The 13873-nt window shown below is 47.9% G+C and overlaps 1 protein-coding gene across 1 annotated transcript in view; it reads left to right on the top strand.

Moving 5' to 3' along the window:
* The window catches only part of LOC144123119 (alcohol dehydrogenase [acceptor]-like), a 67878-nt gene extending 64780 nt beyond the window's left edge, over nt 1–3098 (top strand). The window contains exon 11 of the mRNA XM_077656021.1: nt 2913–3098. Coding sequence (XP_077512147.1) covers nt 2913–3051 — 139 coding nt within the window. The 3' untranslated portion in view covers nt 3052–3098. The remainder of the gene's footprint in view (nt 1–2912) is intronic.
* The last annotated feature ends 10775 nt before the right edge of the window (nt 3099–13873 follow it).

The following is a 13873-nucleotide window of genomic DNA, read 5'->3' as shown; positions in this document are numbered from 1 at the left end:
CGCTTAAACATTCGTGCAGTTGCCTTTTAATCTGTCTATCAATCAAAGCAGCGCGTGTCTTGCATATGATTCTGTGTCAAATATCCCCGTTTCCATCACTGAACCCATTCAATCTACACAGGAGTTTCGTAGCTTTTGAGAGCATCTTAGAGCCGAGTGCCGCACTCGTCGAGAGCGAAGGTAGCGCGACTGTCTACGCTAGGTGTGGACGCCACTGGAAGCTGACAACGCATCGGTGGGGAGAACTTCGCTATAACAGCTAGAGCTGCAAGTGTTTCAGCAATTAAGGGGATCCGGACCTGCGGCCATTTACTGCGCGAGAGGAAACGTGGTTGTGTGACGCCTTAAACAAAACGGTTATCGCCGCAACGTTGCTGTCAGTGCTTACAATAGATGTTCGCACTAGCTGAAAACTAGTGTACTACTGTCAGCGTTCTAATTAAGTCTTCGAAACAGACAAGCGGTGATCAGGAGCGAGCAGCCACGTACACACAGGATGAGCAAGGCAAGTACTATTGGAGGTTCAGCATGCATTTAACAGACGACAGCACCAAGCCGTACGGCATGCCCAACATTGCCTGTAAGGAGGCGCTTCAGACAGATTTGTACGTAATTGATTGCTTGTAGTCGAGTACTTGTAATGAGTTACATTCTCGTGTAACTTTTCCAATTAGCTGATGAAATTTTTCAAATGGTAAAGTTCAGGGTATTTAATTGTTGTTTATTGCAATGTAATAGCGGTAATCATATTTTTGCAAAAGGCTACCGGAACAAAACGTCCGTGGCAATTGAGACCTTCATTCCGTGTACGCTGTTATCGTTACCGAAGTAACGGGAGCCGGCGGCTGTCAATGCGCATGCGCCCGTCGTCTTGAGGGCTCCAGGTGGCGTCGGGTACTCCGAAGGTTTGCGCTCGCCTGCCTCAGCGGGACCAATCAGCGCGTGCGCACTGGCGGTGGGCGATGTCCCCGTACTCCGGTAACGGTAAGACCGTACACAGTATGCTCAAGGTTTCTAATAGAGAGTTTCAGCATGACTGTACTGTCAACAGACTAACTACGGTAACTGCTATCCCGGCCGGGCATTACCGGGGCAAGCCCGGCAATTGGTAGCAAAGGCAGCGTGTTATCGTGTTTGCCGTACGGCTGTTCGGCTACGCTAAAACTGTAATGTCGTTTGCGGCAAATACCATATTTACTCGAATCCAGACCGGCCACTCTTCTAAACTGGCACCAGAAAGTTGAAATCTAAAAAAAAAAAGAAAATCTTTTCTCGAATTTAAGCCGCCGAAAAAAGGAATTGAGACCGACACCAGGGACAACAAAAAAAAAAATGCTTTTATTTCTACGAACCCGCTCCTGCTCACTCGTCCTGGTCTTCGCTGACCTTCTTATCAATGTCCTCTTCGTAAAGTGCAGTCTTTTATGCCATCAAGTGCATTGGAAATGCTGCTCTTTCGGGAACAGCACGCAACCAATCTTTGCAGGATGTAATTCCAGGCTGCAGTGTAACGACTGATGTCTTCAAAAGGAAATATGGCAAAATCAACGAGGAAAACTTTGGAAAGCAACTCCTCTCAAAAATCAGCAACGTGTAACAAAATACCAAGCAATCCGCTCTAGTTCATTGTGGTTTGAGCGACTTTTTGTTATGACAATATTGTTGTAAGAAAAATAATGCATTAGTAATCGATTAATGTTTTGTAATTATTCAGTTAAGTTTGGGGGCTGTAATTTACCATTGTAATCAGTCACATTTGAGATCGAGTAATAGTCATTGTAATCGGGTACTTATTTTTTGCAACGTGTACACGACTGCTCTCAGGAGACATCGTGTGTGGGGGAAGGGGCCTCAGGAGCATTGCAAGGGTCGGGGACCAACAACGAGGAGAAAGGATAGCACCGACGGGCGCAGAAATTGGTTGAACGAAAGGTGGCTAGGAAAACTAAAAGGAGCTTCACGAGTGTTCTTTCACATCCCCTATAGAGCACGGCCCTGGCGTTCCCTCCTTATTCCGCGAATAACGGTGCAGGAAACAACGACTGGTGCCATGAACATTTGTTGCATATGGCCAACCAAATTTGACGCAGCCCCTTGTTTCATCGCGTCATGCGAAAGAGGAGTGCAGGCCATGGCTTTCATGGCTGTTTTCGCGGCCCGCAGTAAGATTCTCCTTAACTTGTTCGCTCGCTAAATGCAGGACAAGAACGCAGTCGCTGGTTCTTGCAGACATGCACGACTCGTGCAAAGGTTAAAGTGTTACCGATTATTGTTACAACTACTCAGCGGAAAGCTCCGCTCGCAGTGGTGTTCCCGCCGCTGCTCGATTTGGCGAGCACGCTGTTCATAAGTTCGCACACATTTAGCAGGCCGCCGCTCCGTCGACGGTCCGGGCACAGCCGAGATGAGAGCTCTCGCGAATGCTGCCCTCTTACGCTTGTGATACTCCTGAATACATGCTGCGTTCACCTTGCGGCCATGTTCGGTTTGACAGCGATGCCTACCGTCCACATTCGGATCGACTTTCCCGTTGCCGACGCTTATTGTGACGCTCACAAACATGCCGCATGTCGGCTGCTGACTGCGGCTGATCGAACGATCCCGCGCCCGCCATGGCGTAGGAGATGCAGTCCCTGAGTGGCCTGCGTTCTTAGCCGCAAAGAAGGCGAAGCGGGCATAGGCGCCTGAGGAGCATTCGTGCTGCGCTGCAGATGGATGTTTGTTCATATGTAATAAAAACCTATCGTGGCTGAACTCTCTATAGCAACTTTTTGCTGTAAAATTCTTTTGCGACACCCAATTTTGTTTTCTTTCTGTTCTGCTGAAGTCAACATAAATGAACCTGACCAGAAATTTAACGAGTTAGCGGAACGGACAAACAAAAAGAGTGAAGTATTTGTTGTTTCTTGCAGAGTCCTTGGCGGTGTGGAGAACCTGCGTGTTGTCGACGCTTCGTCAATGCCTTACCTCCCGTCAGGCAACCTCAACTTCCCCACTATGATGATGGGACATAAAGCAGCCGCCATGATCATAGAAGACAATCAGCAGTAGTGGTGAAGATAAAAATATCGCCTGCAATTCCAGCCAGTTGCTCATCTGCAGCTGCGCGCGAGCTCCAAGACATTCTGATGAAGATGCGGAGGGTGACAAAAACTCCAGTTTATAAGCGGAGCTCACCTTCGCTCACTTCACAAAATAAAATTATTCCCTCAACAGGATGAATTTTTTTTTTCAGCTGAGAAGTTCGTGCGAGATTTGAATACCTTTCCTCTTCATTTTTATGGCTGAGCTTTGTTCAGTTCATATGAATAATAATCCCTCTTTTCTTTTTTGAAAAACTGCGCCTGCAGCTGCAGTCTGTAAGCTACGCACTCGGCTGGAGACCACGGCGAACGCTAACATTCGTAAGCCAGCAAAATTATTCGCTGCAGTTTTTAAAGCGCATTTTACATTATAGCAAATAAGGTGTAAGGCGGAAATCTGATGGGTCGAAGGAGGAGACGTCAATAGAGAGTAAAGCAACTTTCAATGTAAGTTCGTGGTCATAACGGAAAGTGCCGTCAATAAATCTTCCGAACACGATCTTTTCAGACAAAACGGCGGTTGGTTTATTGATTGCAGTTCCTTATTTGAGCTCTGAAATGCACAGTGAATTAAGTGAACTTAGTCTAGGTATTCAGAAGGTGGGACTATACGATACCTAAGTTGGAAATTGCTTCACTTTTGAGTGCGATTAACTTTAAATGAATGAACACTACTTATACACTAAGGAATCCAACAGTCACCGAGAACAAGATGCATAGAAGAGAGTTTCGGTATCTCTTTTTAGTTATCTAATAATAATATTATTAACCCTAATTTTCATCAAGGTGATGGGCAGGTTGGCGAAAAATGCTGATTATATAGTGTTATATTATTGTAAATGGGTTAGCTTAGAAGCGAATGCCGAAATTGGTCACCGACGTGCCCTAAGGAGGGCGCGGGAAGAGCGCCCCGTAAACCGACGGTACACGTTGCTGGCGGGAGTCAAGACTGGCCCCTCTCCTTGAAAAGCGGGGAGCGTTTATTATCTTTTCCCTCTCTTTTTTTCCCCCGTTTAGCCGGGTACCCCTGAGAAGGCGCCTGCGGTTTCCTTGGCGTCTGCTGCCTTGGGGAATCGTCTCACCCCTCCCTTTGTTATGAAGCCTGCTGCACAGCACTGGGGACGAGCCGTGTCTTAGTTACGCCTCTACAGTCCGTAGTAGATAACAGGCTTCCGGACCCGGGTAGACCGGTGAAGCTGGGGGTGCAAAGGGGCCGCACTTGACTGCTGTTGCCGCGCCGAGGCTGTTGTAGACGGCTCGGTGCTTAATGAGCAGTGAGGTGGGGACAGCTGTTCCGTGCCCGTTGTCGCTGCTAGTGCAGGAAGAGGCTCCTCGTCGTCTGAGAGAACGCCGGACGTGCTTCGCGGTCGCACGTGGTCCGCGTGCCTGTTCCGTCTTCGAGTTCTATTTGAAGCGACGAAGAACTTGTGGGATGGAGAACCGTTCCGGCAATCCAAGCTGGGCCTGGTCGGAAGTTTCTAACAAAGACGGGCTCACCGGGCGAAGGAAAACAGCTTTTGCGTGCGTTACTGTCGCAGCGCATCTTTTGCTTCAATTGCTTGAAGTCCGCATGCGCCCTTAGGTCGGGGTGCATTCGCTGAATGGGCATTTGGAGCTGCCTGCACATGAGGAGCTCAGCGGGAGGGTACCCAGTAAACGCGTGCGGCGTTGTTCTCTAGGAAAGCAGGATCCTGTCGATGTTTGTTTGGAAATCTCGAGGCGCCGCCTTCTTGAGTTTCCCCTTAATTGTTTGCACAACGCGTTCCGCTGCTCCGTTCGATGCTGGGTGGTATGGTGGGATCAGGATTCGCCGAATGCCGTTCTTGCTCAAGAAATCAGCGTACTTCTTGCTGGTGAATGCAGTGTCGTTGTCGAAGACAATGGTGTCTGGAATGCCATGTGTGGAAAATATCGTTCGCAGGCATCGAATTGTGGCGTCCGCTGAAGGTGCATGAACGGGAGCCACCTCTACCCATTTAGAGTAGGCATCGACTAGGACAAAAAAGTAGTGTCCTTGAAATATACCACCAAAGTCGACATGCAGTCTAGACCATGATTTCTTCGGAAACGGCCACGGATTAGACTGCTTTCCGTCCCATTCTCTGGTGTTCCTGACAGATTCTGCGAAGTTGCACTTTCTGTGCGATTCTGCTGTCTAGTCCTTCCCACCAAATGTGGCTCCGTGCGACTGCTTTCACCTTTTCCACACCTGGCTGAGTTTCAAGAAGGAGATGAAGAACTGCTTGTAGTTCTTTAGGAACGACAACTCGTGTTCCTCGCAGGACACAGTTCTCATGAACACTAAACTCTGTACGGTTCTTCTGAAATAGTGTCAAATCACTCCCTCTTGGCAGCTCTTCACCAGTAAGGAGCGCCAGCCGTAGGCGTGACATAACAGAATCACGATCTGTAGCTTTGGCAATGGCGGATGGTGAAAGAAGTCGAGGATAAGTGCTTTCAAGCATGAAAATATCAGCACGCTTGGGTTCTGTGCCTGGCTCTGTAGGAAGAGGTAGTCGGCTCAGCTCGTCGGCGTGGCTGATGCTGGTGCCAGGGCGGTACACAAGAGTGTACTTGTACGCTGACAGGGTAATTGCTCAGCGTATCATTCTCGGTGATGATCTGCGCGGAATTGGCTTGTCCTGTCCGAGAAGTCCCAGAAGTGGTTTGTGATCAGTCACCACTTCAAAATCGTGGCCCCAGAGATACTTATAAAACTTCGATACGCCGAAAATTAAGGCAAGGGCTTCTTTATCCAGCTGACTGTTATTATTTTCTGTTGGAAGAAGGCTTCTCGGTGCGAAGGCAATGGGACGTTCCCCTGTTTCATGTCGGTGTGCGAGAACAGCTACGATTCCGTACGGTGAAGCGTCGCAACTGAGAACGATTTGCTTGGAAGAATCGAAATGATGTAGTACCGGCGCAGAAGTCAGGAGAGCTTTACTTTCTCTGAAAGCTTGTTCTTCTACGCTTGTCCACTTCCATGGAGTTTCTTTTGTAAGTCGCAGATTCAAGTGCCGGAGAACTGTCGAAAGGTTAGGCAGAAAACGCCTGTAGAAATTAATGAGTCCAAGGAAGCTTTGAAGTTGCTTGACGTCCTTGGGACATGGAGCATTCACGACAGCTTCCATTTTCTTTGGTGTTGACCTCAGCCCGTCTGCGTTTATGACATGCCCAGGTACTCAACTTCTGTCGCTAGAAATGAACACCTCTCTAGCTTGAGCTTGAGGCCTGCTTCCTGTAGACGCCGCAGTACACTGACTACGTTACTCAAGTGATCTGCGTCGTCCAATCCCGTTACCAAGATGTCATCAAAGTACACGGCGACATGGCGCATGTCTCGTAGCAAGTTTTCCGTTTCTCTCTGGAATATGGCCGGCGCTGAAGCTACTCCGAAAGGTAGTCTGGTGTACTGGAAGAGGCCCTGAGGCGTATTGATGGTCACTAGCTTCTGTGAGCTCGTGTCAAGTTCTACCTACCGGTAAGCGTCATTCAGGTCCAGCCTCGTAAACTATTTCCCACTTAGAAGTTTCGCTCATAGATCCTCGAACTCGCGGCACAGGATATTTTTCCAGCCCTGTGGCACCGTTAATTGTGACCTTGAAATCGCCACATATGCGCACGCGGCCGTCTTGCTTGAGCACAAGAACAATTAGGGCTGCCCGTTCAGACGTTCTGACGGGTGTAAGTACCTTTTCTCGTTGCATTCTTTGCAATTCTTCTGCAACTTCGTCTTTCAATGCAAAAGGAACCGTTCGTGGTTTGAAGAATTTCGGAGGTGAATCTTCCTTGACAACCATTTTGGCTTTCACACCTTTGAATGTTCCTAGTCCGTCTGAAAATAATTCTTTGTAGCAAGTCAGCAGCTTGTCAACGCCCGTAAGTGAGTCAATGGATCTGACGTCGTTTAGGTCGAGCTGAAGCGCACTGATCCTTGTTTCGTCCGAGAAGGGTTGGACACTGGTCCGGAGCTACAAAGGCAGTGTTGCCTCTCTTTGTCCGAACTGGACTGAAACGGTAACCGTGCCCCTAACGGGTGTCAGTCTTCCGCAATAACTCTTCAGAATAACGTCTGATGGGTCTACTGAGAGCTCGGGAAACCGCTGTTGGAATGCGGTCTCCCCTATGACGGAGACACTGGCCCCTGTGTCTAGCTCCATTCTAAGAGGCCTGCCTGCGACTTGCAAAACAGCTACAAACGTAGGAATTGTTTTCTCGCTGTTCATCTGCCACGTCTCGTAGACTTGTGACTGGATTTCAGGAAGATTTCCACTGTCCTCAAGGCTGCGAACTGGCTGCTTTGTTTGCCTTTGCGTACTGCGCTTCCTTGACACGTTCTTTTGCTTCGTGTCGGCAGCCTTTGAGTGGCGTACTCTGGCCAGATGCCCGATCTTGCTGCATGCGTTGCACCGGAATTTGGCGTGCTGGCTGCGTAGTGCGGCTCTCGACAGCGATAACAAGTTATCGTCTGTTTCATTTGCTCGCTCTTCGCACTGTGAACTGTTTGCGCTTCGGACATGCCCTGAGCTTCATCAACATGCTTGAGTCTCTTTTAGTCGTCTCCATTGCAATTAGGAGCTCGACTGCTGACTTGAACGTCAGGTTTGGCTCTTCAAGCAGGCGTCGTTGCATTGACGCGTCATTATTGCCGCAAACGAGTCCGTCCCGCAGCATGTCAGGAAGGAAGGTGTCGTACTCACAATTTGCTGAAAGCTTTTTCAGTGATGCGAGGTAGTCGCTGACAGACTCCTCCGGTTTGCGAGAGCGACTATTGAATCTGAAGCGGCAGACCGCCACGGAAGGCTTCGGAATGTAGGGGCCCGAAAGCATGGAGAATATCTCGTCGATAGAGACTTGACCTAGAGTTTTAGGCGTCAGCACGCCTCGCAGTAAGTACTCCGTCCAGGCTCCTCCTTCCCCGTGGAATGGCTCCAATGCTCCGTAGGTCGGCATGATTGCAGATGATGCGATGCCGGAAAACTTTCACCTCGTCTCCAGAATGTTATAGTATTGTAAAGGGGTGAGCTTAGAAGCGAATGCCGAAACGGGTCACCGAAGTGTCCTAAGGAGGGCGCGGGAAGAGCGCCCCGTACACCGACGGTACACGTTGCTGGCGGGAGTCAGACTGGCCGCTCTCCTTGAAAAGCGGGGGAGCGTTTATTATATTCTCGCTCTCCCCTCTTCCCCGTTTATCTGGGTGCCGCTGAGAATGCGCCTGCGGTGTCCTTGGCGTCTGCTGCCTTGGGGAATCGTCACATATAGCTTGACTATTTCCAACGCCGCACCACTCGCTCATAAATAAAATAAAAAGTAATCACTAGGAGATAAAGAGGGCACTTATAGTGTCGCAGAAAGATGAATGATTAAAAAGTATTGTTATTTCTGGAAAGTACTCGATGTTTCCCATGATTTAAATTGGCAATATTGTTTTCATGAAATCAAGAAAACGGAAAATATCGCGGTATAGGAAGACATACTCGCAGATTTTGCCTGAAGTGCAATAAATGAAGCGAGTGTTCTCGTAATCTCAGTGCAACGTCCTCACAGCAAGTTAGACCGCCGGGAAGATTACGTCCACGTTATGGATTCAATGCACAAGCGGAGCTTCGCGGGTTTTTTTTTTTTGTAGAAGGACTTTCCCGCTGAAAGGTTGATCGCTTAGGTGTACGGGCCACCGCGTGCCGAATACGAAGTTAGCGCGGCGTCTGTGTTCAAGCAGCTGTGCTAAAGATTGCAGACACAATGCCATGTGCTGCTCTTACAGCCTACAAAATGGATGTTTTTCAGCACCAACAGCGTTGCAAAACAAGAAATAAAACTAGAGGTCGCCGAGCTAATTCGAGCTTCTAATAAGAGTCCTCAATAGGCGGCTATCTAGCCATCTCTGTCTCCTACAACTACCAGGCACGAAATATACCGGTTTACTGCCGAATGGAAAAATGATTTTTTTCGTTCTGCCCGTTTTAAAAATCGGTCATAAGTAGGACGCCCATCGTAAGCCCACCGGACATCCGGTTTGGAATGTTTATGATTTTCGGATGAACAATGGACATCCGGATTCGGATCTCCGCTTTAGAATCTCTTTAGTTCTTCCTTCGGATGTTCGAATTCGGCTTCGGACGTAAGGACCTTAATCGAACGTCCGTCGGACATTGTTGGCCAAATTTTGTTTATCGTGGACGGCAGCTCGCACCCATGCAGTAGGGAAAAAGAGGAAACCCGGTGGTATACTGCGTAGCGGTGTTGTATTTGTACGTCACGAAAGGAGAGCTTCCCAGTTGGTCTGATCTGCTGTACCGTGCACTGTATGTCCCCGAGAGTAAAATAAAACCGCTCGGTCGGCCGTTTAGATTGTGGCTGATAGTGAGTTGTGGTGCGGAAAAAGAAAGCTTGACGACTTGGGAAAGAAAGACACGAACTTAATCGTTTAGTGACTCACGCGCCGCGCCGTGGCAAAGAACAACATATATTGCAGGATGAGAGCAACTTCACAGGCAGAGCCGAGGGTAGAGTGCTATCCCGACATACTGAGTAAGGTTGACTATGCCGACGACAATGTAAGGTTCTCAGAGACCAGACAGAGAAGTGGCCCATATAGGTCAACGGAACACGATCGAACGGGTGAGCCGAGCATAGCGGTGGCTGCAAGTGACCGGCCACAAGGTGCGCGGAAGACTTGCGCTCCTGAGAGGTGATGCAGGATCGGAAATATTTGCAAATATATTCCTACATTCTGTGCTAATAGTAATGCGGAGGATTTGTTCTAAACGTTTGAAGCACACCAGCGTCGGCACACTTAGGATCGAGGTGGAAAAAATTGGCTGTGGTTTAGTTCTGGTTAACCCTAGTTTATTTGCGAAAGCTTTGTTTCCTCGGCACGTCGTCTACGCAGCTTCTCATTCCGACGTTCACCAAAACTCAAAGCGGTCTCTTCCACAGTTGAAGAGACACTCCGGGACGTGGCAGGACTTCTAGCCGCATCTTCGTTACGACGCTTCTCGAGGTGTGCGGCGCGTTCTTCTGGCGTATCTTGAGCGCGTTGTCTCTTCCTCACTTCGTTCTGTCGTTGTTTCCGCTCTTTCGTACTCTCCATAACGACTACAATAAACTGAGGTGAAGCGCATATATATATAAGAGCACCGGACGCGATATTCGGAGGTCGTGGGTTCGGATCCCACCGGCGGCATGGTTGTTTTTTCTGCTGCTTTATAAGTAATTTCTTTTAAGCGATAGATTAATATAAGTATTATTAACCCAGTGATTAGCAGTGCAACATTAAAAAAAAATTCAACATTCCCCTATGCACCTTGGTTTCGGTGACTGTTAGCTCCCTTCATAAGTGTGAAAAACGAGTCCCTCATCTCCTTTTACCTTGTCTGCTACATTAAAAAAAAATTCAACATTCCCCTATGCACCTTGGTTTCGGTGACTGTTAGCTCCCTTCATAAGTGTGAAAAACGAGTCCCTCATCTCCTTTTACCTTGTCTGCTATATAGACAAGGTAAAAGGAGATGAGGGACTCGTTTTTCACACTTATGAAGGGAGCTAACAGTCACCGAAACCAAGGTGCATAGGGGAATGTTGAATTTTTTTTAATGTTGCACTGCATATATATATATATTTTTAATGTTGCATATATATATATATATATATATATATATATATATATATATATATATATATATATATATATATATATATACATATATATATATATATGCCGAGAGGTGACACCACCTCTCCCTCTGCCCCAGCGCAGCACATCTGGTGGAGCGAGCGGCGATGGCATCGACGTAGACGGCGGCGCCATCTGTTGGAGAGCGGCCCACGACATGCGGCATACGGCTGAAGTGCGCGACGAGCCGAAATGACTCGCTGGCTAAGGCCGTAAAGCTTTCGCTTTAAAAGCCGCAACTTTCGGACCGTAAACGGAAACGAATAGAGAGAAGCAACCAACGATCATCAGGCATGTAGTTACGGCGGTAAAGGAGGCGCTTGTTGCGTTTGATGGCGCAGAGTGTGAGAAGGCGTAAAGGTTTGTGATGTGGAAGCGGCGTCGATGGGGGACGCAAGCCACGAGTCTTTCTGCTCGTCCTGTGGCGCATTAGTGATTGCAAGGGACGATAAGACGGGATCTGCCGCTGAGCTGCAGGTAGTCTAGGTGGGAAATGGACACCGAAACAGAGGACCGGCGTCCTTGCGCGTGCGACCAGATCGCTAGATCGCGCCGAACACCTACAAATAGAGAAATCAGCCATGCACAATAGGAGGAGTGGTAGGCCCACAACGGTTTTCCCCGTCAGGGACAGCCGATAGACCAAGCTTGGACAGCCGCCTTGGACGCTGGTTTCTCCGATTTGGGCGATTCATCCCATTAAGTTTCAAGGTCTAAATCAAAGTTTTTCTCTCTCTTTATAACAGTGCACAGCTCTTTATAGCGGTGCCAGTATAATGGCATGCAAGTCTCAAGAGATTTGTTTTTCACGTGGAGTCGGCTTGACAGCTCAAAGTCAACGAGAACTCCTTACTTGCAAACTTTTTGTAATCCTAGCACGACGTTGCTTCGTACAAGCTACGGTCCAGTTTGTTGCAAGAAAGAGTAGCCCACGATTAAGACAAACTAGATTCATATCTTTGCCCCGCCGCGGTGGCTCAGTAGTTAGGGCGCTCGACTACTGATCCGGAGTTCCCGGGTTCGAACCCGATGTCAGTGCACGTTAAAGATCTCCAGGTGGTCGAAATTATTCCGGAGCCCTCCACTACGGCATCTCTTCTTCCTTTCTTCTTTCACTCCTTCCTTTATACCTTCCCTTACGGCGTGGTTCAGGTGTCGAACGATATATGAGACAGATACTGCGCCATTTCCTTTCCCACCAAAACTAATTATTATTATTATTTATTAGATTCATATCTTTAGCAGTTCTGAGTCGTCTAGCAAACATGTGTGAAAAAAATGTTATATTTCTACAATTCAGTTTTAGCAGCCCTATTCAGGCCCTCAACGAAACCAATGGCATTTCCGGCGATAAGATACAATTTCCACATGATGTACTCAAATTTCTCTCCGTCTATTACGATACACAGACGACGGTGCTCTTTCATGGCGTTCATAGCGGATAAAAGCGTATGTCTGTGAATGTTTTCGAGAGACAATCTTACACGTCCTTTCATATCCTCGAGGTTACCAGGTCAGGCGTTTAAAACCTGTTTTTTAACTTGTCCCAAAAGGAAGAAGTCCCAGGCTGACAAATCGGGAGACCCACGAGGCCGTGATTCGGGTCCATAACGCCCAATCTAACTTTTGGGAAAGAACTCGCCAATGAATTGTCGAGCCAGTGAACAAAAATGCAGCAATTCTCCTTCAAGCTGGAACCACATTTTTGTAAGCACAGACAGCGGCAACTCTGAAGCATATTAAGAGACGACGCACTTTAGAACGCACTGTGTGTAGTTCTTTCCAGTAAGGTTGCCAGTAAGTAAGTAATTGCTACACAAAACCTTGGAGCACATACTTGGTGCTTATAGTCACAAAGCCAGTAGGAGCTCTGATCGCACCAATAATGTGCGTTGAGCATATTGACTTTCGAATCCCTGCAAAATTGGGCCTGGTTGGTCTAAAGCACTTTGTCGAGAAATTGAGGATCTTTTTCGCATTGAATAAGACACGAGTTGCAAAGATCGAGGCCTATTGAAAAGTAGTTTGGTCTCTGTTCTTGGTCCAGGCAAACATAATATGAATGGTATCTGTGTTTTGAAAGTTACCTCCAAAGTGATGCCGGCCTCGTTTCACATGCGCTTGCATTTTCCTGGCGCTTTCTTCCAGCCTGACAGGGACGCATGCCAGCACATGAACGGGTCACTACTTTTTCTGAGAATGAACTGATTCTGTGATTCTAAGTCGATTCAATATCGATATGAATGTGTGGCGAGTTGGCACACGACTTCTAGTATCTTGGGCAGCATACAGCCTCGAAGCAAGCTCCGCGTCCATTTGCGCGCTCAAATAAACATGCATAACGTCCACTTTCTCTGAAAAGGGTACTGGAGCATTGCTGACGTGGTCATTGCCACAGTGTTGACGCTGCGCTGTTGAAAATCTTCTCACATGAACGAGCCGACACCCGTAGTGTTGTAATGGCTATGTCGCACGCGCACCTCCAAAACAAGCACCTTAAAGTCAAATGTCCACGCGTTTGTAAAATTAGCTTTACAAGTCGCAAGAACAGTTGTCTAACAAAATGCAGTTACTCCCGCGAAAGTTTTGCGTGCTCCGCGGACGAACCTTTATTTCTCTGGTGGGCTCCATAACACGCAGCGATTATAAAGGAATAGCAGCTAAGTCTAATGGATAAATGAATGAAGCCTGACGCCTCACATCCGCCGCTCTGGTAGGCACCTCACAAGTGGTGGAGGAAAAAGAAAAAAAAGGCCGGCAGCGGCGGCTCTTAAAGGGACACTGAGGAGAAATTGAAGTTGGCTTGTATCGATAGAATAGCAGCTCCTGATCACAAAAACGCCGCTCTTACTGAAAACAAAGCTCTTGTAAGGTAGAAAATATCAAGAACCAAAATACAGGTATCGCCACCACAGGCCAATCACGTAAGTACAAGCCTGGTGACGCCATAGGACAAGAGACGCCACCTTGGAGGAATTTTCCATCCTACTTGGGGTCGCGAATCTCTGAGGCTGACAAAGGTAGGTTGCGCAGATCAATATTGAAGTAAGTTTTGTTTTAAAACCAATAGTGCACTTTTATCACACAAGGAAGGCAGTCAAAAGACAACTTGAAT

Source organism: Amblyomma americanum, chromosome 3 (assembly GCF_052857255.1).
Source record: "Amblyomma americanum isolate KBUSLIRL-KWMA chromosome 3, ASM5285725v1, whole genome shotgun sequence".
Taxonomy (NCBI): domain Eukaryota; kingdom Metazoa; phylum Arthropoda; class Arachnida; order Ixodida; family Ixodidae; genus Amblyomma; species Amblyomma americanum.
The sequence above is the reverse complement of the archived record's forward strand: the minus strand, read 5'-3'. Positions and strand labels throughout refer to the sequence as shown.